Source organism: Podarcis erhardii (genome assembly GCF_964252035.2).
Source record: "Podarcis erhardii genome assembly, chromosome: 2".
Classification (NCBI taxonomy): Eukaryota; Metazoa; Chordata; class Lepidosauria; order Squamata; family Lacertidae; genus Podarcis; species Podarcis erhardii.
Window position 1 is genome coordinate 49,009,931 of NC_138498.1, and position 23,229 is coordinate 49,033,159.

The 23,229-nt window shown below is 39.5% G+C and overlaps 1 protein-coding gene across 19 annotated transcripts in view; it reads left to right on the forward strand.

The window, feature by feature from the left end:
• TENM2 (teneurin transmembrane protein 2) overlaps nucleotides 1-23,229 on the forward strand; it is a 782,612-nt gene that overhangs the window by 702,830 nt on the left and 56,553 nt on the right. For 18 of the 19 annotated variants that reach the window (XM_081845776.1, XM_081845777.1, XM_081845770.1 and 15 more), the window contains 5 exons: nucleotides 2,988-3,134; nucleotides 15,507-15,717; nucleotides 16,397-16,516; nucleotides 21,977-22,238; nucleotides 22,937-23,204. In XM_081845776.1, coding sequence (XP_081701902.1) covers nucleotides 2,988-3,134; nucleotides 15,507-15,717; nucleotides 16,397-16,516; nucleotides 21,977-22,238; nucleotides 22,937-23,204 — 1,008 coding nt within the window. The remainder of the gene's footprint in view (nucleotides 1-2,987; nucleotides 3,135-15,506; nucleotides 15,718-16,396; nucleotides 16,517-21,976; nucleotides 22,239-22,936; nucleotides 23,205-23,229) is intronic. The other variant, XM_081845775.1, reaches the window with a different exon arrangement.

Sequence of the window (23,229 nt, forward strand, 5' to 3'; positions counted from 1 at the left end):
GTATAATGCAAGCAGTTCTTTTTTTCTGCCTGAGAGCAGGGTGAATAGTACTTTCTAAGAACACTTTATGAGCAACAGAAGGAGTTTTATAGGGCTTGTTAGTATGTGGTGATTCTTGGCCATTATAAACTGAGGTTGCCTTCTCCAGGCTTGTGAAAAACAAGCCCACATCACACAGTTGGCAGTAGCAACAGAGAGCTCAAGGACTAGCTGTGAAAGGAAAGTGAAGAGTTTACCTTCAAAAAAGAAATGGTCCAGATTAGACATAATGGTTCAGCAATAGTACCGGTAGGTATACCATACCTAAAATAAGTTGAAGTATCCAATTCCCTCCCGCCTAAAGCTGTACACATACTTTCTGTTCAAATAGAAAAGATTATATGAAGGCATAGTTAAGGCTGATGTACTGCTTCTCTGAGGAACCTGTCAGCACTAGCTGAGTGTTGCAAATTGTACCTTGAAGTTGTCCCCTGTCTGTTTTGAAAAAGTAAAAATGGGTGTAAAGTTAAAGGGACCCCTGTCCATTAGGTCCAGTCTCGGACGACTCTGGGGTTGCGGCGCTTATATCGCTTTATTGGCTGAGGGAGCTGGCGTACAGCTTCTGTGGCCAGCATGACTAAGCCACTTCTGGTGAACCAGAGCAGTGCACGGAAATGCCGTTTACCTTCCCGCCGGAGTGGTACCTATTTATCTACTTGCACTTTGACGTGCTTTCAAACTGCTAGGTTGGCAGGAGCAGGGACCGAGCAACGGGAACTCACCCCGTCGCAGGGATTCGAACCGCCATTCCCCAGAGGATGTCCCCTAACACCAGTGCTTGTGCTTACTGCCCTTCAAGATAGGGAAACATGCCCTGGTGTTTTTTTTGGTGCAGGGTTGTTGCTTGAACGTTCCTGCTAGAAACATTCCCAAGGATTTTTATCAAAGAACAATTTTATTTTATTTTACTTCATCACAGTAAACAAGCACATTGTTTAGATGCAAGATATGTGATGTTATCTCCAATATTGTGCAGCTGTCATAACCAAGAGGCACCATCCATATTCATATTTATTATTGCTTCTGGCATTAAAACTGATTCTTTTGGATTTTTGGTCACAATCCTGAAAAACTTATGTGTAATTATGGCGATATCAGTGTGACTATTTTTTGAGGCAGAGATTATAAAATAGCATGATCTGTATAATAATTAAGGGTCTTGGATATTCCCATTATAGATCAGATCATGTCCTTTTGGTTAGCTTACCAGCCTTTGATCTGTATCACATTCATCATCAAATGCCATCGCATGAATGAGAAAATATATTCCTGAAAGAAGTTGCTCAAGCACTCTTGTTTCTGATTCCTATTCTCTATGTCTATGTTTTACTGATCAAAAAGTACAGGTCCTATTTCCTCTGAGACTTTTTTACCTTCTGGATGCTGACTGCCAAAGCTCTCCTATTATCCATTTTGCTTTTCTGTGTGATCAGAATTGTCTGTACACATTTGTATGTTCAGAACAACGAAACATTTAAACAGAACTACTCACTTTACAGATCATAGGGACCTACTGAAATTGTTAGCTTCCATGTAATTCCACATGTCAAAATAGTGCGAGATCATTAATAAATATCCAAGCCCATTTAAAAAGTGTTCAGTGAAATGGAAGAGAGAACAAGTAACTATTCACTTCAGTTCAATTTTTAATTCGTTTTTATGGTTAAAGAGTCAAAATACTGCTTGTTTGTAGTATGTTAAACTGTAGCTTCAGTGGGATTATGTTTCTTTAGTTGGCACTGAATCATCATCTCATTCCTGAATCTTGTATATATTTGTAGCTGTGACCCAAGAAGGCTTAAAGATATTGTTTAGATTTAATTTCCCACTGAATTTCTTTATGCAACAGCTTTGCTTGGCTGTGCTAGACCACAGTTGTTGATGGGTGGTTCTGGTGCACATAAATCACTTTCTGCTTCATCACAAGCAGATCCTGTGGTTCTAAGTTCCAGGCCAGTTCACTGCGTTAGTGCAACTCCACAAGTCATGACATTCCATTGCTGCAGGGGTCACCGCTCCACATCCATTAGTGTTGAAGCTCACCAAATTCTGCAATCAGAACACAAATTACTTTGCCTCCAATTTGTCAAAGGGGTTTCAGCTATTAGATGTTTTTAACCTTCTTGTGTTTTTGTACAAGGGAGGCTGCAATTTTTACTGTGACATGGTTACTCCTGAGTAGCTTGGTTGTAGCCTTTGGCTGCTGCAGAATTCCAAGTGTGTATATTAAAAATCCAGGGAAATCCAATACTTAAAATTAGTTGATAGCAAGGAAAGACACCCTTAATAATTTGGAGCCCTTAAATGATCTTCGCTATTTTAAGGTAGCTTTGCAGGTAATAAGATACGACATAAGTAGAACGAGTGCACTCATTTTCCCACCCATAACCATATTTTGTATAAAGTGCACATTTATTTTGAAATGTTCCATTTCAGAGTTTTGTACAAGCCCACAATCTAGGTTATAGAACCCTGATATAGCAAAAATGCACGTGGATTGAATTTCCTTTTATTGAGATTACACTTGTCCCCTAATAATTTAGATACTTGTAGCAGGAATCCAACCACAGTCTCAGATTCTTTGGGGGGATGCTTATATAGAGCTAGTAACATGTCATAAAATTATAGATATTCAAATGTAAAAAAAAAATAGGAATAAGATCTAGCTGCAGTAGAAGCTTAATTCTTTTTTGCTATTAAAATCAACCCTAAAGATACATTTATGACACCGAAGACTACATGTATTTTTACGCATTATTTCTCTTTTGCCTTCTACTTCCCATAGTCATCCTCCAAGCAAAAAGATGTTCCTTACACCAGCAAGCATGTTTGATACAGCCTTCAGCTTTCTTTTTGAGTGCACAGTAACATTGTTTAATGTGCCTTGAGCATAGAATCTTAGTGCAAATAGTATTTCTTGTACTTATCTTCTTCATTTCTTCAACCAGATGGCTGCCCTGATTTGTGCAATGGCAATGGGAGATGCACACTCGGTCAGAACAGCTGGCAGTGTGTCTGCCAGACCGGCTGGAGAGGGCCTGGATGCAATGTTGCTATGGAAACCTCCTGTGCTGATAACAAGGATAATGAGGGAGGTGAGCAAAAGTCTTCCAATTCCCAGCCCCTAAAGAACAGAGGGTTATGTGCGGCTTCGTCATGAGTCATTTTACTAGAGAAAGACCCCCTCTCCTACTATTGTCAAGTGTTGTTGTTACATTTCCTTCGAAACAAATGAGATGGAGAAAGAAGAGCTCTTGTGGGGGAAATGATGTGACCTTAAAGACTTCTTTTTAAAATGTAGAGCTTCATTCATCTCTGGTGAAACTAAGGTTTTTGCTGCCGGAGTTTACAGTTGGGAATTGTATGGTTTAGAACTTTAGGACTCGGTCCTGTCTTCAGGTATGCACCCTTTATGACCTAAAAGTCCAGAAAAGCAGCCTGCACTACACATTATTCAAGCAAAGATACAGCTGATTAAGTAGGATACTTTGCAAAGTACTGTAAATATTTGTTAGAGCAAAGATGACAGGCAGAATCTTAGACAAAGGTAACACAAGAAACTTTATATTCTACGTTCAGAGATGCAGTTGAAAAGCCAGCTGCCAATCACCTGAAATCATATAGGACATCACATGTTGGCAGATAAAAAGATGGTTAGGCTTCTGAAGCCCACAAGGGGCTTCTAAAGGCCTGCCAGTTGGGGTGTGTGGAGTTTTGAAGGCACTGCACACCTGGCTCCTGAAGTGCTGCGGATCAGATGTCTGAAAGCGCTGCACAGTGCTCTTTACAGGCGGCTTGTAAGAGCCCTGAGCTGTGCTTTAAAGTCCTGCTGATCAGACAATTTTAATCCATATTTAGTGTTTCATTTTAGCACCAGAGGTGGATTTAGGGCAGCATGACTGGTTCCCTCACACGGTGCACAGGGGCTAGGGGGGTGCCTTCCCGCCTCCTTCCCAATGCCACCCCATTAGCATTCATCCTGCTCCTTCACCCAGGGTTGTTTTGGCGAGGGTTCGGCCCCAGGATCAGTCAATCTATTTCTCAAACCTACTAGACAAGCAAAAAGCACTGATGCAATGCATTATAATTTGCTTACATTTTAAGGTATTGGAACAAACCTTAGGGACATACATCTCCCTCAAGCTATTGGGCTAACTATACTTGCCAGAATTGCAAACAGGAATGGCTGCCTCCAAAATAGCTATGTAAATAAGAACAGAATAATTGCCTTGGTGGTTCAGCCCATACTGCCATCTCTTGCATTACTCTGTGTTCTAAGGCATTCAGCTTGTTACCTCTGGAAATGTCATAAGCAGGTCATAAAGGCATCTCCTTTTCTTTACTCATAGTATCTGATAATCAAGGACCATGTTCCCTCTTAACACAGAGGCCTCACTTAGAAGTTATGTGTAATAGGTTTATCATGCTTATTGTTCATGGATTTGTGTAATATTTGGCCATCACCAGATAATGTAAAAATGAATTCTTTGTGTGAATGATATCTTCCATGAGAAAAGGCTTTCTATATTGTCTGTCCTGAACCTGTCAATTTCATTTCCATCTATTTATCATTTCATTTATAATTTCAGCTCTAACTAGCCCTTCCCCAAACTGACAAACTGAATTGTTTATTGCAATAGAAATAATTTATTGCTACTTCATTTGAAATATTGAATACTTAACTTGACATTTGATCAAAAATAGTGGATGCAATGATGTCTAAATCTCTCAGTGCCACGTATGTTATTGTAGAAACATTCCTTTCCAAGCAACCTTTTCAAAAATTTGATAAAAGTAGACTTCAGATCAGAATTCATCAACTTTTCATGAAGTCTTCAATACAGTACCTAGTGCCATATGATAATTAACAAAACTAATTGCTCTGTTAAACATTAAATATTTGCTCAGCATTTTCAACTAATAAATTTCTCCTTGTCTTGTCATCATTTCAAGAAGTATTTCTAAATGTTTTAATAAAAACCCTGATGCAGCATTCCCAACATGAAAAACTATTCTAGGACATCAAGATACGCATTTGAGTAAGTTTGCCAAAGAGCTTCAATAATTATGACCAAGTACTCAGAAGCCATGGGAAGAGGAAACATTCTAATCCTAGACAAATTGCAGAAACTACTACAACAGAAGCACACAGGCATCTTCTCAGTAGCTGCCTCATTGTTATGTAAAATATTTATCCTGGAGGCTCACCTTCACATATACCTGCAGCTACATGCCACTAGCTCTTTTAGTAATCCACTTCTGAAAGTATTTTGAATGTATGTCTGAAGGACTTGCCCAATGTCACAGAGGAAACTTGTGACTGAGCCAAGAGTTAAAACCAGCCATTCTTTCTGCTACTCCGAATATCATTTTTCATCTCTATTGGAGCTGCTTTTTCTAAATTCTTTGGGTGTTCTTCATAAGAGAGCTCACAGAAATCTTCCGATTTCCATAATAGAGCTTCACCTCTCCATTTGTCTCTGCCTGCTGTGACATCCCAATAACTGTAGAATTTGAGTTACTTGTGACCCAATACTCGTTTGTTCTTGTAGTCTGTTTCTTTACTCCACACTGCTGCTGTGTTAACAAATTTTCATGCTTCTTCTCCCTTCAATATTTTTATAGGGTTACACCACAGGGTGCCCTTGACCAGAATTTCTCCATAATTGTATGGCTGTTGGCAATTATCTTTAGTGGAAAACAGTGATAATGTTGTACTTTTAAGCATTTAAAGAAGCTAAAGTGTTGTTTACTAGATTTTCTGTCTGCTGGTTTGCAGGAGGGGGCAGGATGCCCGGTGTTTTCTCTCTTTGTGCTTCCTTCTTTGTGTTCTTATGTCCAGCTGCTACAGCCTTAAAGGTAGAAAACTGCTCACAAAGGAGATACATAATCAAGGATGCTTTTGGTTTGCCATATAGAGATTATTAGTTAGAATCATACCTTTAAGTAGTCTCTTGTCTTTATAAAGGCAGGGTCATGTTCAGCCTTACATGAGGCATAAATCAGATCCAAGGTGTAGAAATGTCAAACTAAAAGAAAAAATGCCATTCTACTAAATGTTTAGAGATTGAATTCTAAGCTTTCAGCAGGTTATCTTCAGGTCGGAATCTCTGTAGGAGTTAAGTATAATTATTTCTGGTATGCTTTTGCTGTCCTTCCCATGGAGGGGAATTCTGTATTCCTAATTATGGATATCTGCTAGTCTTATTAATCATACAAATACAGCTGGACACAGTGAAATCTCAGTCACATACTAGTATTCTGTTGTGGGGGTGGAACAAAATTTAAGTACCTTTTCATACAGAAATAAAATAAATTCCTGTGTCCAGGAGAAGAATTGCACAGTATATGTGTCTTATGAAATACGGTATTTGTTTCTGATTTCATTAAACTGATTTTTTTTTTTAATATATAAAGTGTGTGTGTGTGTGTGTGTGTGTGCGTGTGTGTGTGTGTGTGTGTGAGAAAGGTGAGGCTTTTTATAAAATAATTTTCCAAAGATGTCAGTCTAATTAAAAGATAGCGTTTTCCTGAGGCCAACTCCCTGTTAAAGGCTTTCATTCCAGAATCCTTTTTTGGTTTTAAGAAGATGTTTGAAGTCCATTAATTTACTCTTTGCAGCATCCTTTAAAATTTAATCCCTCTTCTAATCAAGTCCTCAGTAGTCTAAATAACTGTTAAGTATCTTTGGTGGGGATTATGAACAGTTATTCAAGATTATATGACGAATCTAATACTCACAGTACTGTGATTAAATCTATAAATCTCTCAAAATGGCACATATAACCATTTAAAACACCATGGACTTAATTCAGAGAATTAAAATATTTCAAAACAAGATTCACAGGATAACAAAAGGCTAAAAGTTATTATCAAGTACAGACTTTTCTGGATTTCCAGTGTTAATAGCAACAATTAGATTGCTTGCAAACCTTGGGGTTATGTGAGCAGACAGCTGCAAAATCCCATGTGCTTTTGGCTGGAGAGAGAGTCAGAGTAATGGTTGGTTTCTGTTTGAATCCAAGGCTGTGGTTATGGTGGAAGCAACACAGTTTTGGGGTGTTAATGCTGTGAACCCCTCCATCGTGGGCTCAGTTTGTATTATGTGTAAATAAAGACCCCAGTCTCCACTGTGCCTTATTCCAAAAGGAAACACAAACTGTAGTTAAGCACCCGGAACTCCCGGATTCTAGCACCACTCAGAGATTGGGGTGGTGTGCAACAGTATGTACATATAGCATTGAGCCAGAAACTCAAAATATTCCTCATCACTATTTTAGCTTATTGCAATTATATTCCTTCTTAGTATTGAAAACTCTACCTATTAAAATCTACCTAAACTTTGGAAAGTCTTGAGAAATTTTTGTATAATGCAAAATGCCATTGTGAAATGTCCATAGGCATAAAACTTCTATATATATGGCATTGCCCATTTACTTCAGTTGCCAGCCTGATATCCCAAAATCACAGAACACACTGGTATAATAGCTAAGAGGATTTTCTCCAGGAATTTGGGATGGCATATTCTTTCTTTCTCTCTTTCTCCGCCCTAAGCCTATCTCCCACTCCTACTGCCTCTACGCATATGCGCACGCACACACACACACACACACACACACACACAAAATTAAAAAGAGTATCTCATTATTTATGTATAATTTACAGGCTCTTGCTCCTATTTTTGGAAAGTCTCAAACCAGCTTAAAAAATGGAGGGAATATCATGAAATTAAACATTCCATCAGTGATTAAGGCCTAAAATCAATAATTGATCACATAAATACCCATTGAAACAAACAAACAGAAACCCCTCCTTTTTATAATTACATCTTGTTTTGGTTTTCAAAATATTGCACATCATAGAAAATACTATTCAATATGAAGGAAAATATACCACAGAAGCCCAATCTGGAGCAGCAGGTTTCCCACTTTGTGTCTTTTGCACAAAATAATATTAGAGGGGAATTTTGCATGGTATGCTGCACAATCTTCCAGGGGTTGGTTCCATTTCTAACTTAAGCCTGTAGCTGTAAATTAATTTTTTCTTCCCTTCATAGGTAAATTCACTTCTAGAGCAATACTGTTTCTGAACATGTTTGCCCTGTTCATATACTGGAATGTAAGGGTGTGTTTTTAAGTTTCTTAGAACAAATAATTTTGAAACGAAAGGGGGGGAATGGGAAAGGGAAAGGGGGAAAGTGGATCCTGCCCTTCTGCAATAATTATTTGGACAAGCTTTGCTTTTATAGAACAGTGAATCCTGTGATTTGATATTTCATCAGGCCTGTGATAGTTAAGATAATACAAGTATTTCACAGCACAAAAGCAAATCATGTAATTTAGCTTGCCTCATCAAGCTTTGCCACAGCAGGGGTCTCTAATTCAAGTCAGACAAAAGATTTATAAGGTTCTCAATACAAATACCCACAATACCTCAGGAGATAAAAAGGCTCCCTAGAGCAAATACAATAGACCTGGTTCTCAAAGGCATCTTTAAAATTGCTACTATAATAAACAATTGGTATCTGTTATTGACAGTTTTAAATATGTATAAAATATAGGCAGCATCTGCAGCAAATATGGTTCTTCGCATGAGTCACTAAATCCTCATTTGCTTGTTTTTCTAACTTAAAGAAAATATCTTTTATACTTTGTAACAAAGCCTTTGCACTTCTTGCCTTCCCAAAACTGTTACTGACATTAACTTTATTGATTCTGGCAATGACTCAGTTGGGAAAGCAGCTACAGAGGACATGAGTGCAGTAGAGCTAGTGCTAGCATTTTCAAAAATTGGCACTTGGCACTTGCAACCAGTTGAGCAGGCCCAGAGGTTTCAGCTGATCATTTTCAGGGACCAGGGTTGTGTTCCAGGCTTCTGGTTATCAAAAAGAAAAGAAAAAGAAAGAAAAAGGGAATACATCTATTAGGGTGGCAATATTCAGAAGACATAAAGCAGGTCACTCAAACAGTGGCGTCAGTTGCCTCCTCAACTATGCTTCTGTTTCTTTAGCATCTACAGATAGCAGGCAATGTTCTCTTTGGACTGAATGAGTAGTGTACCTCCATCAATACCTGCTATACCTCCTTCTTTACAGGACAAAATATCCCCTCCGCTGTACTTGGTCATGTGCTTAAACAGCTATCATGCTATCCTGTAACAATCTGTAATCTTATCCATTTATTATTCCTTGAGTGGCCACTGAGACTAAGGAGAGAAATGCAAGTGTTTGTATGCATTCAGCTAATTTATACAAAGTCCTCTTAGATACGCTGAACAGTAGCCACAAATATTTAGCAAGTTTAAACATCAAATAAATACTTATCATGACATGTGGCTATTAGCCTAATAACACACTACGAAAGGGGAGTTTTAATGTTTTGCAAGGTAATATCCACTAACCGCGGGACGCGGGTGGCGCTGTGGGTTAAACCACAGAGCCTAGGACTTGCCGATCAGAAGGTCGGCGGTTCGAATCCCCGCGACGGGGTGAGCTCCCGTTGCTCAGTCCCTGCTCCTGCAAACCTAGCAGTTCGAAAGCACGTCAAAGTGCAAGTAGATAAATAGGTACCGCTCCAGCGGGAAGGTAAGCGGCGTTTCTGTGCGCTGCTCTGGTTCGCCAGAAGCGGCTTAGTCATGCTGGCCACATGACCCGGAAGCTATAAGCCGGATCCCTCGGCCAATAAAGCGAGATGAGCGCTGCAACCCCAGAGTCAGCCACGATTGGACCTAATGGTCAGGGTTCCCTTTACCTTTCTATCCACTAACCGGGGACTTTGGGTGGGCAGCCGTTGCCATGCCTGCAGTGGGTTCAGGGAGGCCGCCATCTTCCAGTGTGGCTGGGGGAGGTTATGGCTGGCGCTGTCCACCTCCAGCCGCATTGGGGTAAGGGCGGACAGTGATAACTTAGCCAGTTGGGGGCAGGGGCTTGGAGGCTGTGAGCATCCCGCCCCCAGCCTCTTTTCCACCCACTCTGGCTTAATCTGTTGATGGAGGGGCCCAACTGATTTACTGTCTCTCACTGGGTCCCTTTGATCCTTTATCCTCTTAATGGCCCATTCCCCTAAGCAGTCACCTCATGGGGAAGCTAGCCTGTCTTAATTAGCGTTTAACACTTTCTAGATCCAGGGATTAGAGTTGTCTGTATCTTAACACCCCAAGGCTTGATTAAATTCTAACACTCACTGAATCCATGGATTATAAGTGTCTAGTACCCACAAACTCATAACAGCAGAAAACTGTGATAATCATGTAATTTAAGTTACAGGTGGGTAGCCGTGTTGGTCTGCCATAGTCAAAACAAAATAAAAAAAATCCTTCCAGTAGCACCTTAAAGACCAACTAAGTTAGTTCTTGGTATGAGCTTTCGTGTGCATGCACACTTCTTCATGTAATTTAACAACAACTCACAAAACTGTGGTTGATGACACAGACATCTTGCCATTAGTTAGTCAATTAAAACACAGTGCGCTAAAAATCATCAGTTGTTAACCTAGTTACTTGCCAAATTGTCCCTGTAAATACAGGTGGTTATAAAATAAGATGGGAAATAGATTAGAAATACTCTAGTTATTTCCTGATTAAAGTCTTTGGAAAAGTAAATTAAATTGTCATAGCTGGTATATCTTTTGCTTATCCAGAACATTCCAGCTTCCCTTAGGAATGCTTTTCATTGACAAATCTGATGATCGGGTCATGAGTTTATGGAAGCAGCAAAGCAAGGAGGAGGAGATGCTGTATAATCCCCTGGTTTAATGAAAAGACAAGTATGAATTTGCTGCAACAACGGGACCATATTTATATACTGGTATAATCATCACTCACATTGAGTTCAGTAGAGTTAGCCACTTGGGATAGTTGAGTTGAGCTGTGTTATAAAGCACATAGAGCTTCTTCATTATTTCAGGTTCCATTCCGGATTATTTACTCCTGCAATTTGACAAATTATCTTCCTACAAAACCACTTTTTGACATAAAAAATATAAATTCCTGACACGACAAGCTTTTAGAAAGGGGATGAACGAAAGCTATTGCTTTTAATTTATTCCACTGTAGCTTTCCCTAAAGTTTAGGGAATGTTACATGAGATACTGTGTGCATGCATGCACATGCAGATGCATACATTGTATGAAAAAATTGGTTAACCTATATTTCATCATTTTTTATTATATTATTTAAATTATTTATTTATCATATAATTTCAATGGCACTTAACCTTCATCAAGGTTGTGTGTGTGATTTTCTGCCCTAGTGAGATTTCCAATGTATGTTGGGTGGGGAGAGGGTGTGAACCGCAGGTAATATTTGTGTCTCCAGTGTCGGATGAAGTGTGCTTGACAATACCCAATACTCTAGGGCCAAAAAAAAATTACTCAGAAGAGGCAGAATTTGTCTCTGCTGAATGCTTGCTCTTGCATATTGAATAAACAGCACCATTTCTGTTCTTTTCATTAGCTATGATTTTTATTTTCTGTTGCAAACAACAAAAATATAATTTAAAGTGAAAATATTGTGGAAAATATTGTAAACTGCCTATAATTATTTTTATTACAATTGAAAACAAACATAAACTAATATTAATGAATTTGGGGGGTGTTTTTCTAACCCATTAAAAAACCTTCAAGGAAACTGCCATTGATTAAAGAACGGTTCCCAAATAACATTATACAGTTTCTGCCAGCCTGTTGACACTTTCTTGATCTTTCCTTGGTCATTTATCATGGGGGGGGGGATGATGGGGCTTTCTAACATTGGCTGGGGTAGTAAATGCACGCCAGTGGCAAAGTGTGTGTGTGTGTGTGTGTGTGTGTGTGTGTGTGTGTTGTTTCTGGAAGGAAAATGGTAAGTGACAACTGGCTAAAAATTCGGGACGTTGTTGTACAGGTAACAATTTGTAACAATGTCCTAGAAGTGCTATCCTGCAGATCTACTTATGTGTAAATTGCACAATAATATGTGTGCCTGGGGTAAGGTTTTAACCCCAGAAAAATAGAAGGTTAAGCATAGCAGTGTTTGCTGAATGCCAACATATTTGAATTTCATTTGTACGACTATGTGTTCTATATTTTCATCTATAACATATCAGGTTTTGAGGTTTTAACATCTTCCCTTTAATATTCCAACTTGTTTATTAGAATGTTAGCTTTCAAGGTTTCCTAAGTTTATTTAAATGGAAAATGAGGTAAACTAAATATGTATTTTATCTGTTAAGCAGAATAATAAATGTATAATTCTTAAGCTTGGAGATACCCTTATTTTCCTTTCAAATAAAGTTATGCGAAACTTAAAAGTGTTACCTACTCTCACTAGCAAATATTGCTTCAGTAAAATATATTCATTTGTATGCCTCATTACCCAGGATCAATACAGTGATAATACAAATGTATACAGTGTAATATATAAAAATGTGTGAGTGTTTGAATAATTGGTGTGACTGTAGACTTTCTAAAATTCTTCAATATTACATTTTCCTTTGTGCTCCCATTTGCAAAGCAATCTTGTGCTTGGTTATTCTACTGTAATCCCGCTGTGTTCAATAGGATTAACCCCCTAGTAAGTGTGTTTAGAATTGCAGCATTAGAGTTTCAGAAAGACTTGCTATTGCTAATGCTGGACCTGAATGTGCTTCCCTAGTAATGGGAAATTGGTCAATGGGAAATGAGCATTTGCACTTTGGATGTTTTCTCTCCAGGTACACTTCATATCTTCTTTGGACATCTATTGTAATGTGTCCTGTCACCGTGTACATTACATTATCATAATTTCACACAGATATTTGACAGTTTGCTGAAATTGAAAGGGCTTTTGTGTTTCCAAAGCATCTAAGCAAAACAAGCAAAAACATGAATATGCATCATAGTTGAGCAGTGCCGATTTCTATGCAGTTGTAGGTTTGGAACCTCCAGCCTGTGGGTCAAATTTGACCCAGCATGGGTCCCACTTTGGCCTTTAAGACCAAGCACACCCACCTGTCCCAAACTTTGCATCACATCAGGTGTGGGTTAGTTGCAGCCAACCGCTACAGAAAGCTGTATTTAAGTGATGGGCAGTGGGTTCAAGTATGCTGCATTGTCTGCAAGACTGAGTTCTCTGTTGATCATGCAGCAGATCCCTATAGAAACAGCTTTGCCAGGCCTATGCTCAGCACTGGGGGAGTGCTGAGCACAGGGCTTCCAAAGTGCTTTGCACAGCACTTGCCAAATGCCCCACTGCCAGCTCTGCAAACTCTTTATTCAGCACCAAGCAAAGGGCTAGTAAAGACCCTTACGCTGTGTTAAAGTTTAACATTAAACCAGCTCCCTCCACCCTGCCCTCCTCTTTTTAAAAAAACATCCCGTCTAATATAGAATTCTACAGAACTTGAAAATTTACTTCTTTTCTTTTTTTACTTTTTGGTTGGCCTAATAAAAGTATTGCCCCGTCAGAGATTTTAGATTTTTTTTAATGTGGATTCTTTGTACAGACCTAACCATGAAACCTATAGTGTATTATTCTTATGTAGAGGTGTGTGCATATTTCAATTTAGTATCTAAGCAGTGATATTCAGGTTTCTCACTGGTATTGAATGGAGACATTTCTAGCCCCCCTAGGTCCTGAACTGGTACTTCAGAACAGTTTGATTGCCTCCTTGATTGTTTGCGAGATAACTGTAAGATTGGCAGTGACAGGGTAATTTACTGAAGATTGCAATGTCAGACTATATCCAAGGGGGCTCGCTGGCATGAAGATGTTATTCACATGACTGACAGGCCACTGGGAGATTGGTGTGCCAATTTAAAGTTCATGGTGTCGTCAAAAGTGTTCAGCCGCTGCAGCCCATAATCATGCAACTTGATGAGGTCATTATAGGCATAACATATTCTCACCCCCATAGACGTAGCAAAACACACACACACAATAGCTTGAGCAGGTAAATATAAATTTGTGGAAAGGGAGTAATTTCTATCCTGTGTCTTGCCGTTTTGATTCTTTAATGTATTGATAGGATTCTCTTCTCTCACAGTTGCCTGAACAAAAGCACTGAGCAAACTAAAAGCAGAAGACAATTTTCAGTCTGTAGTGGTAGAAATACAACAAGCCTAGGAAGGATATCAAGGAAAAAGTGTTCAGGCTTTAATGGAAAAACTGTCTTGAATTATTATTGGAACCCAATTATTTTCTCACATTGATTATATAAAGTGGGTAGCAAATGGACTGCAAAGGATGGGGGTGGATCATCCTTGCTCCATGACAGAAACAGGCTTCAAGATGAATGGGGATCCTAACGTGTAAAGGCTGCTGACCTTAAAAGAAAAACATCTACAGCTCAAACAACAAGGAGAACTAATCAAGAACCGTTTCATTTTTAATTTTTCTAAGAGATTGCATTGTCCATGGGTAATAATACCAACACAGAAAAGGTCTACAGTAAAGCCCACGCAAGCTCAAGCAGAGTATTATTTATTTATTGAAGTTATAGCCCAATCCACCACAAGGTATTGGGACAGATAACAGTTTATTAATTATTCTGCCCTCTCCCTGGATAGCCAATAAAATTCAGTTTGAATAAATTTCTCGTCCCATTTTCAAGGTGTAAGTATTCAGCCTTTAGCAGATTTATGAGTGAAAAAACTTTCCAAAGGTATGGGGTTGCCAGTAGTGGATGGTGCATTGGGGCAGCAACATTCACCTGACCTCTGGTGAGTCATGTTGCTGCTGCTTACCAAGCAGTGGTGGGGAGGGGGGAGAATGGCATGGCGCATGCACACCAGCTGAAGCACCAGATTGACTCCATTGGTGTGTCTAAACTAAGCCACTTATTTCTCCTCCTCAACCTCTCCATAAGCAGCATTAATGCAACGAACCTGAGATCAGGTAAGTGCTGCCACCCACCATGTCATCCATTACTAGCAGTCCTTGAGAATTTCCTCCACACATGTTCTTCCAAAACAGTTTTGGATTAGGGCTCGCCCTATCAAGAGACAGAATGAGGCAGCCACATAATGCATCAAATATTGAGGGGTAGAAAGTGGACAAAGTTCTGTGTGCTACTTTACCTGCCATGCCCCCTAAGCTAGTTTACTGTCCCAAGGTGAAGGGGAGGACTTTGTCCCATTGCCAGAATCAGACTAAGATTCAACTGTCAATCTAATCACCTTTTATATATGGGGTGGCAGCGGGTAGGGGTTGACATCATCTTGTCCTGTGCCCCAGACAGAAAAAAATCCCTATTTCTGGTTGATCTTAATTACAGTAATGTTGTCTAGGACACCAAGACAGCAAACACCATATATGAAACAAGGGGGAAGCAATAAGTTAGTACAGCTAATATATACAACGTATATTATTTTCAGTGATACTTGTAATTTCATTGTATGGAAATAACTGAGCACTACAACCAATCTGAATGCTTGCAGACAGCAAAAGCATTGGGGCTACTTCTATCCATGAATGAACAACAACAAGAACAGCCTGTGTGTTTTTGCTTTCAGATGGCCTCGTTGACTGCCTTGATCCAGACTGCTGCCTCCAGTCGACTTGTCAGAATAGCCTGCTATGCCGTGGTTCACGTGACCCTCTAGACATTATACAACAAAGTCACTCTGGTTCACCAACTGTAAAGTCATTCTATGATCGAATCAAGCTTTTAGTGGGGAAAGACAGCACTCATATAATCCCAGGAGAAAATCCTTTCAACAGCAGGTAATGGCCAAAAATATGATTTTATAGAGACGGGGAAGTACTTCTGACACAAGTTTTAATAATGGCTTAACATGGATTGCTGCTTTTAGAAATGATATTCTCTTCCATCTTGAGGTAAAATCTCATTCTAGGGGCTTCCTTGTGATTTTCTAACACTGTCGTCAGGATGCTTGCTTTCAACTCTAGTTCCATATAGGCATAAACCCAGAATACTTTGTTATTCTGCATTGAAATGTTAAGAGAACCAAAAGAATAGCTAAGTGATTGAAGCCAACATGGCCTCAATTTAAATACAATCAGTTGAGTTTTTGAATGGCACCATTTTCAAATGTTTTGGCCCCCGGATGCCAAAAACCTGGAAGTAAATGCTCCGGTTTTCGAACGTTTTTCAGAACCCGAACATCCAACACAGCTTCCGTTTTGAGTTTCCCTATTTAATTGAGGCTTCCGCTTTCAGTTTTCGGTTTTCAAACATCTTGGAAGTTGAACAGCTTTCCGGAATGGATTACGTTCAAAAGCCAAGGTTCCACTGTACATTCCTGTAGTCTGTTCCCTGAAACTGAAGAGATCAGAGTCAAGATTGAATGTGCATTTGTGCAGGAGTAAACACATCTAGAATAGTATTCTTTGTTCCCAAATAATCTTTCAGAACTGACATTTAATTGCATTTCTTTCCTAGTCTTGTATCTCTTATACGAGGTCAAGTGGTGACTACAGATGGAACTCCACTCGTTGGAGTCAATGTGTCATTTGTCAAGTTTCCCAAGTATGGCTATACCATCACTCGCCAGGATGGCACGTAAGTCTACTTGCTTCATTTAGTGTTTGCCCTGTTTAGTATGCAGTATCTGTGCAGATTAACAGGTGGTGCTATCTAATGAAACCATGTGGTATTATGTATGGAATTCCTACTGGGCTAAAGAGCTTTCAAGAAAACAAAAAAGTAATTTTTCACATGGCATTTGAATACTAACTGAAATAAATATGAAAGGGCTGACTTCTGAAAATAATGTGTTAGCAGTCGAGCTTATTTTCTCAGAAACTCTACTATATCTCTGAAAACATTTGTGGGCTACAGCAATATCCAGCTGAGACCAGAAATACTTAATTTTGAAATTCAAGGCAGGATAACATTCATATGGGGGGCAGTGAGTGGGGTGGGGAGTTCTTTATAAAACAGTGTGTTATCTTAAAAGTTCCTATTTTCCCCTTTCCTTTCTGAAAATCCACTATCTTCAGAGTTTCTTGGGGGCAGAACACAATCAAAGGAGTATAATTGAATATACTTAGACAGTTTCCTGCTGCGTGAAGAAGTGTGTCCTGTTTTCCTATTTATCATCTGATTTGAAGTTCACACAACTTCAGCGCAAACAAAAATGCAACATGTCATGCTTTACCTAATTTATTGGATATGGCAATAAAATAATACATCTCTGAAAAAGGCATTGTGACTTTTTGCAGCAGTATGCACTCATATAAAATAGTTTGAATTGGAATAACTAATCAGAAACCAAGCTGTGGCTAGGGGGTGGTTTCAAGTTGCTGTTGCACAGCTGCAATACTAAGCTTTCCAGGTTTTATGTAGGACAAATACCACACTAACCATGGTGGTTCAGGGCTTTGATACATTACATTGTTCCATCTGTATCTTTGCTTCATAGAATTTTGTTTGCTCAAAGCTACCTGCCATTCAACGTTTTATAGTTTTTCATGAATGCATTCGCATTGTTTTTCAAGGGTTATTCACAGGAGCAACATAGTGGTAGCTACGCCCCAGTCAGTGCTTTACCATGTTTCACAAACCCATGTGCATTCTTTTTTTCAAGGGCTGTTAACAGCAGCTCCATGTTCACAGTGGAAATTCTCAAAGTTTGCATTAGAATGCATCCTTGAATCAAGAAAATGAATATTTGGACTTTCCTATGTATACATCGGAGGAGAGAAACAGCCTGTTAGGCAAGCTACTTGTCTCTGTTCTGAAAGAACTCAGAATTTTTAAAAAGCAATTCAGAGCCATATCCGTAACAGGTTCTTTTTTTTGGGGGGGGGGGTAAAAAAGGAACCAATCTTGTTTGAAACTAGTGCTTTACACTCTCCATTTCTCAGCTTTGCTGATACAAACGAGAGATAGCATGCAGTACAGAACAGTATTGCTTCCTGGATTAAATGACGGGAGAGAATATGACCTCTCCAGTTATGGCAAGTATTTGGGAGGGTTTAGCTCTTCTCTACCAGATGTCTTCACCTCCCTAGGAAAGCCAATCTCTCATTTTGAAAACCACAGGTTTACTAGGTTCATTAGAGGAAATGTTTAGTGTTTTTAAATTCTGGAGAGAAACATTTTCTTCATTTTGAAATTGATCCAGCACAGAGAGCAGTCATGCAAATTTCCATCATTGCTGTCTGCCATCTGCCACAACCTAATGAAAGGATGGCTAGGATTAAATCACAAAAACATTTACGTGGAATCTGATAATATTTTGTAGATGTCATCCTGCATACTCATTTAAGACCATCTCTGTACTACTCTTCTAAACTATTATAAAACTTTCATGATTTCCTCATGGAACCATTGGAATTTTTGTGAGGGTGCTTAAAATTATTTAGTGGTGAACCTTATTGAACTGTCATTTTTAGAGCTCCCAGAAGGGAAGAGGATTCCTAGTATTACAGACATTGTTTCAGGCTATACATACAATACATATCCATATTGTATCATTAACTCCCCTTTGATCTTTGCACGAAGGGCAGTACAGTGGTACCTTGGTTTGCAACCGTTTTGGATTACAACCATCTTGGATTGCAACCGCGTCAAAGCCTGAAGTGTGTGTCCCTTTTTTTTGGATTACAAACCTTTTCTTTTGTTATTACAACCAATTGGGGGGGGGGCATTGGCGAAAGCACACCTTGGGTTACAACCTGTTTTGGTTTACAACCAGACCTCCGGAACAGATTATGGTTATAAACAAGGTATCGCTGTATACAAAAAATATGTTGTTCTTGTTGTTGTAGTAGTAGTTACTAGGCTATATCTGCATCTATGACTTCTATCATGAGAACATGTGAACAGCAGATAAGTAAAATATATACACGCATCTCACATTTCTTCTATAGAAGAACCTTTCTGGATATAATCCAACATTCAGTTTCCATAGTGACCAACCAGATGTCCATAGGAAGCCCACAAGCAGGACATGAGCACAATAGCACTATCACATTTTTGATCCCCAGCAGCTGGTATTTTGAGGTGTGCTGCCATTGATATAAAAATAATACAACCTTCATTACTACTAATAATTGATACTCTTGTCCTCCAAGAATTTGTTTGATCCTTTCTTTAAAAGCCATCCAAGTTGGTGGCCACCACTGCAGTCCCAAAGTTTAACTATGCAATGTGTAAAAAAAATAAAAAATCCTGAGCCTTTAGTGTCATTGGCTCGATGCTGTGGAATACACTGTCAATAGACATTCAGCGGGCACCTTCTATGTCAACTTTTAAACCCCTGCTGAAAACTTTTTTTATTCTGCCACGCCTATGCAGGAAATTAAGAGTACATCTCTCACAATGGTTTATTGATGCTTGTTTTTAGCATATTTGTTTTTAAATTGCTTTTAATCTTTGTATGGTTTTTTAATCTTTTTAATGTTGTAAACCACTTTGATATGTTTTGTGATTTAGCAGTATATAAATGCTGCTTCAAATAAATCCTTCAGTGGATGACCCTTTGTTCTAGTATTATGAGAGGAAGACCATATCTTCATCTACTTTCCCTACACCATGCATAATTTTATACATAATTTTACATAATTTCTCCCTTTTTTCTAAATTACAGTGGTGCCTCGCAAGACGAAAAGAATCCGTTCCGCGATTCTCTTCGTCTAGCGGTTTTTTCATCTTGCGAAGCAAGCCCATTGACAGCTTAGCGGATTAGCGCTATTAGCGGTCTAGCGGCTTTTAGTGATCAGCTGTTAAGCGGCTTATCAGCGGAACAGCTGATAAGCGGCTTAGCGGCTTAGGAAGGGGGGGGAGAGCAAAAAAAAACCCGCAGGAACTCGCAAGACATTTCGTCTTGCGAAGCAAGCCCATAGGGAAATTCGTTTTGCGAAGCGCCTCCAAAACGGAAAACCCTTTCGTCTAGCGGGTTTTCCGTCTTGCGAGGCGTTCGTCTTGCGGGGCACCACTGTAAGTATCTCCACATGATCTCTCTTGTAGGGGATTTGTTCCAGCCCCTTGATAGCTTTGGTTGCACTTTTCTGCACCTTTTCCAGCTCTGCAATATCTTTTTTTGCAGTGCAGCAACTAGAATTGTACACAGTATACCAAGTGTGGTCACACCATATATTTGTATAAAGGTGTTATGATATTGGCAGTTTAATTTTCTTTCCCTTTCTTAATGATCCCTAATATGCAGTTCACCTTTTTCATAAGTGCTAGATCATCATTTTCATCTGGCTATCCACCACAATATCACTTTCCTGTTTGGTCATCAACAGCTCACACCCCATAAGCATATATGTGAAATTGGGGTTGTTGTTGTTTTGCGGGTGGCACTGTGGGTTAAACCACTGAGCCTAGGGCTTGCCGATCAGAAGGTCAGCGGTTCGAATCCCCGTGACAGGGTGAGCTCCCATTGCTCGGTCCCTGCTCCTGCCAACCTAGCAGTTCGAAAGAACGTCAAAGTGCAACTAGATAAATAGCTCTGGCGGGAAGGTAAACGGCGTTTCCGTGCGCTACTCTGGTTCGGCAGAAGTGGCTTAGTCATGCTGGCCACATGACCTGGAAGCTGTATGCCGGCTCCCTCAGCCAATAAAGCAAGATGAGCGCCGCAACCCCAGAGTCGGCCACGACTGGATCTAATGGTCAGGGGTCCCTTTACCTTTACCTTTACCTTTACACTGTACCACATTTGCCATTTTAATGCAATTTTGAAGACCCTCACAATTACTATCTGTTTTTAGCACCATGATTAATTTGGTGTCATCAGCAAACTCGGTCACCTCACTGCTCACCTGTAATTTCACATCATTTATGAACAACTTAAAAAGCACCAGTTCCCATACAGATTCATGGGGGAACCCACTTCCTACATCTCTCTATCATGAGAACTATTTGTCCCTTAGCTAGTAACTGTTCCATAAGAGGATAAAACCTGTCCTGTTATCATATGACTGTCAAGAGACTATGGGAAAGAACTTGATCAAAAAATTGTTGAAAGGTCAAGTGCACAGTGTCTACAGGATCACCTGTACCCACATGCTTATTGACACTCAAATACACTCTGAAAAGTTTGTTAGACAAGACTTACTTTTACAGGAGCCATGCTGATTCTTCTTTAGCAAGTCTTGTTCTCAGGTGAATATCATCAGGAGGCAGCGAATTGCTAGTTTTTACTTTGTCAATAAAGACTTAGAATTCATCTCATCACCACTATTTGCATGCGTTCTTCAGACTCCCCTTCTGAGAATGTTAGATCAGGCACAGGGATTTTCCCACATCTGTTGAAGTGAAGATAGATGCAAGAATCTATTAATCTTCTCTGCAATCTCATGCGTTGTAAATTACTCTGTGCTCTGATTTGAAGGGAAGGATGAGCTATGAAAACTTCTAAATAAATGTGTAAATTTACTTTTTTTAACACACTCCCTTGTTGTTCAAAGGTTCAGCTACATCCTAAACTTTTTGAATCAGTGTATATACAGCACTACAGTCACACCAGCAACTACACATTTTTTGCAGGATATTGCATTATGCCACAGCCCCACCTTGTACATATACCGTATTTACACAAATGTAATGCGCACCTTTTTAGGCCAAATTACGTTGCGGAAATTAGGGTGCGCATTAGATTTGGTGGGGCATTTACATTTGCCAGCAAATCCTTTTTTGTTTCAAGGTTTTGAAAATTGAGGTGCACATTAGATTCAATAGTGCATTAGATTCACATAAATACAGCAGTGTGGGTTGATGGTTAATATGATGTGCCGCCAGTGAGCCAACTGTTGTTGATCTAGGTATAACCTAAGTCAGCAATTGCCTCCAACAGGTCTTGATCATTCATTATTCGATACTCTCCTATGTTTCATTGTCTGTTCTAGCCTTACCAAACCTGGTGACCTCAAGATGTTTTGGACTACAACTCCCAATCTCAGCCAGCATGACCAATAATCGGGGGGGGGGGGGCACCAAGTTGGTAAAGGCTGGCCTATTCCCTTGTCTCACTCTAGAATTATTCCTGATGTGAACTTCAAAATTTCCTAGGTTTGACTTGATTGCGAATGGAGGAGCATCTCTAACTCTACACTTTGAGCGAGCACCATTCATGAGCCAAGAGAGGACAGTATGGCTGCCATGGAACAGCTTCTATGCCATGGATACACTTGCAATGAAGACTGAAGAGAATTCCATTCCTAGCTGTGATTTAAGTGGTTTTATCCGGCCTGATCCAGTTATAATTTCATCTCCACTCTCCACATTCTTCAGTGATGCTCCTGGCCGAAACCCCATTGTTCCAGAGACTCAGGTATCAAGCATGAATGTAAAAACAGCCACAAGCAGGTGATCGTGCCAAAAGTGTGAAGGGGGAGACACACATATCCAAATACTTCAGAATATATAGCAGGCACAAGTTGGGGGCCAGGGCCGGCCAGGGCTCACTGGCATGGGGAGACGCTCAACCCTTCGCATATTTGGTATTCATCAAACACTAATATAAATACAGTAAATGTTGCTGCTGCATAATGTTTAAATCAGTTTAAAATCTTTAATTTGGACTTGAAATGGTGAAATGCTTGTCTAGACATTCTTTGTGGCCATTTCTGACATTGCATTTCTGAACAAAATTGGGTACAAAACTTCTGGAGGCGAAAGTCTTAATCACATCCATAAAGACAGGCATGAGTATTTCATGTACATAGAATTATTGTAGTAACGAAACAAATACGTGTCAGACTTGTGTCTGTCCTTGCTGACAAGATGTGTTTCCTTTTTCCACATCTACCAGAAATGTGTTTTTTTTAAAAAAGAAACTATAAAAGTGACCAAAATATCCAGAAATATTACTTTAAATTGGGCCATTGCAGGAAGACCAGATTAAAACATCTCAGCAGCAAAAAGTCATCAGTCTTGAAATAAAACACATGATATATCTTTTTTATTTTTATTTTTTAAAAAAACTCTCTTCCGGTGCATATTTGAAGTGTGCTTTGCGTTCTCACTCAGGTTCTTCATGAAGAAATTGAAGTCCCAGGCTCCAACATAAAACTCTGCTATCTGAGTTCCCGTACTGCTGGATACAAATCTTTGCTTAAGATCACCATGACACAATCACTTGTGCCTCTGAACTTAATTAAAGTACATCTGATGGTTGCAGTGGAAGGACATCTTTTTCAAAAGTCATTTCAAGCATCTCCCAACTTGGCTTACACTTTTATTTGGGACAAAACGGATGCTTATGGCCAGAAGGTTTATGGGCTCTCAGATGCTGTAGGTAAGCCATCAGATTCACATTTTGC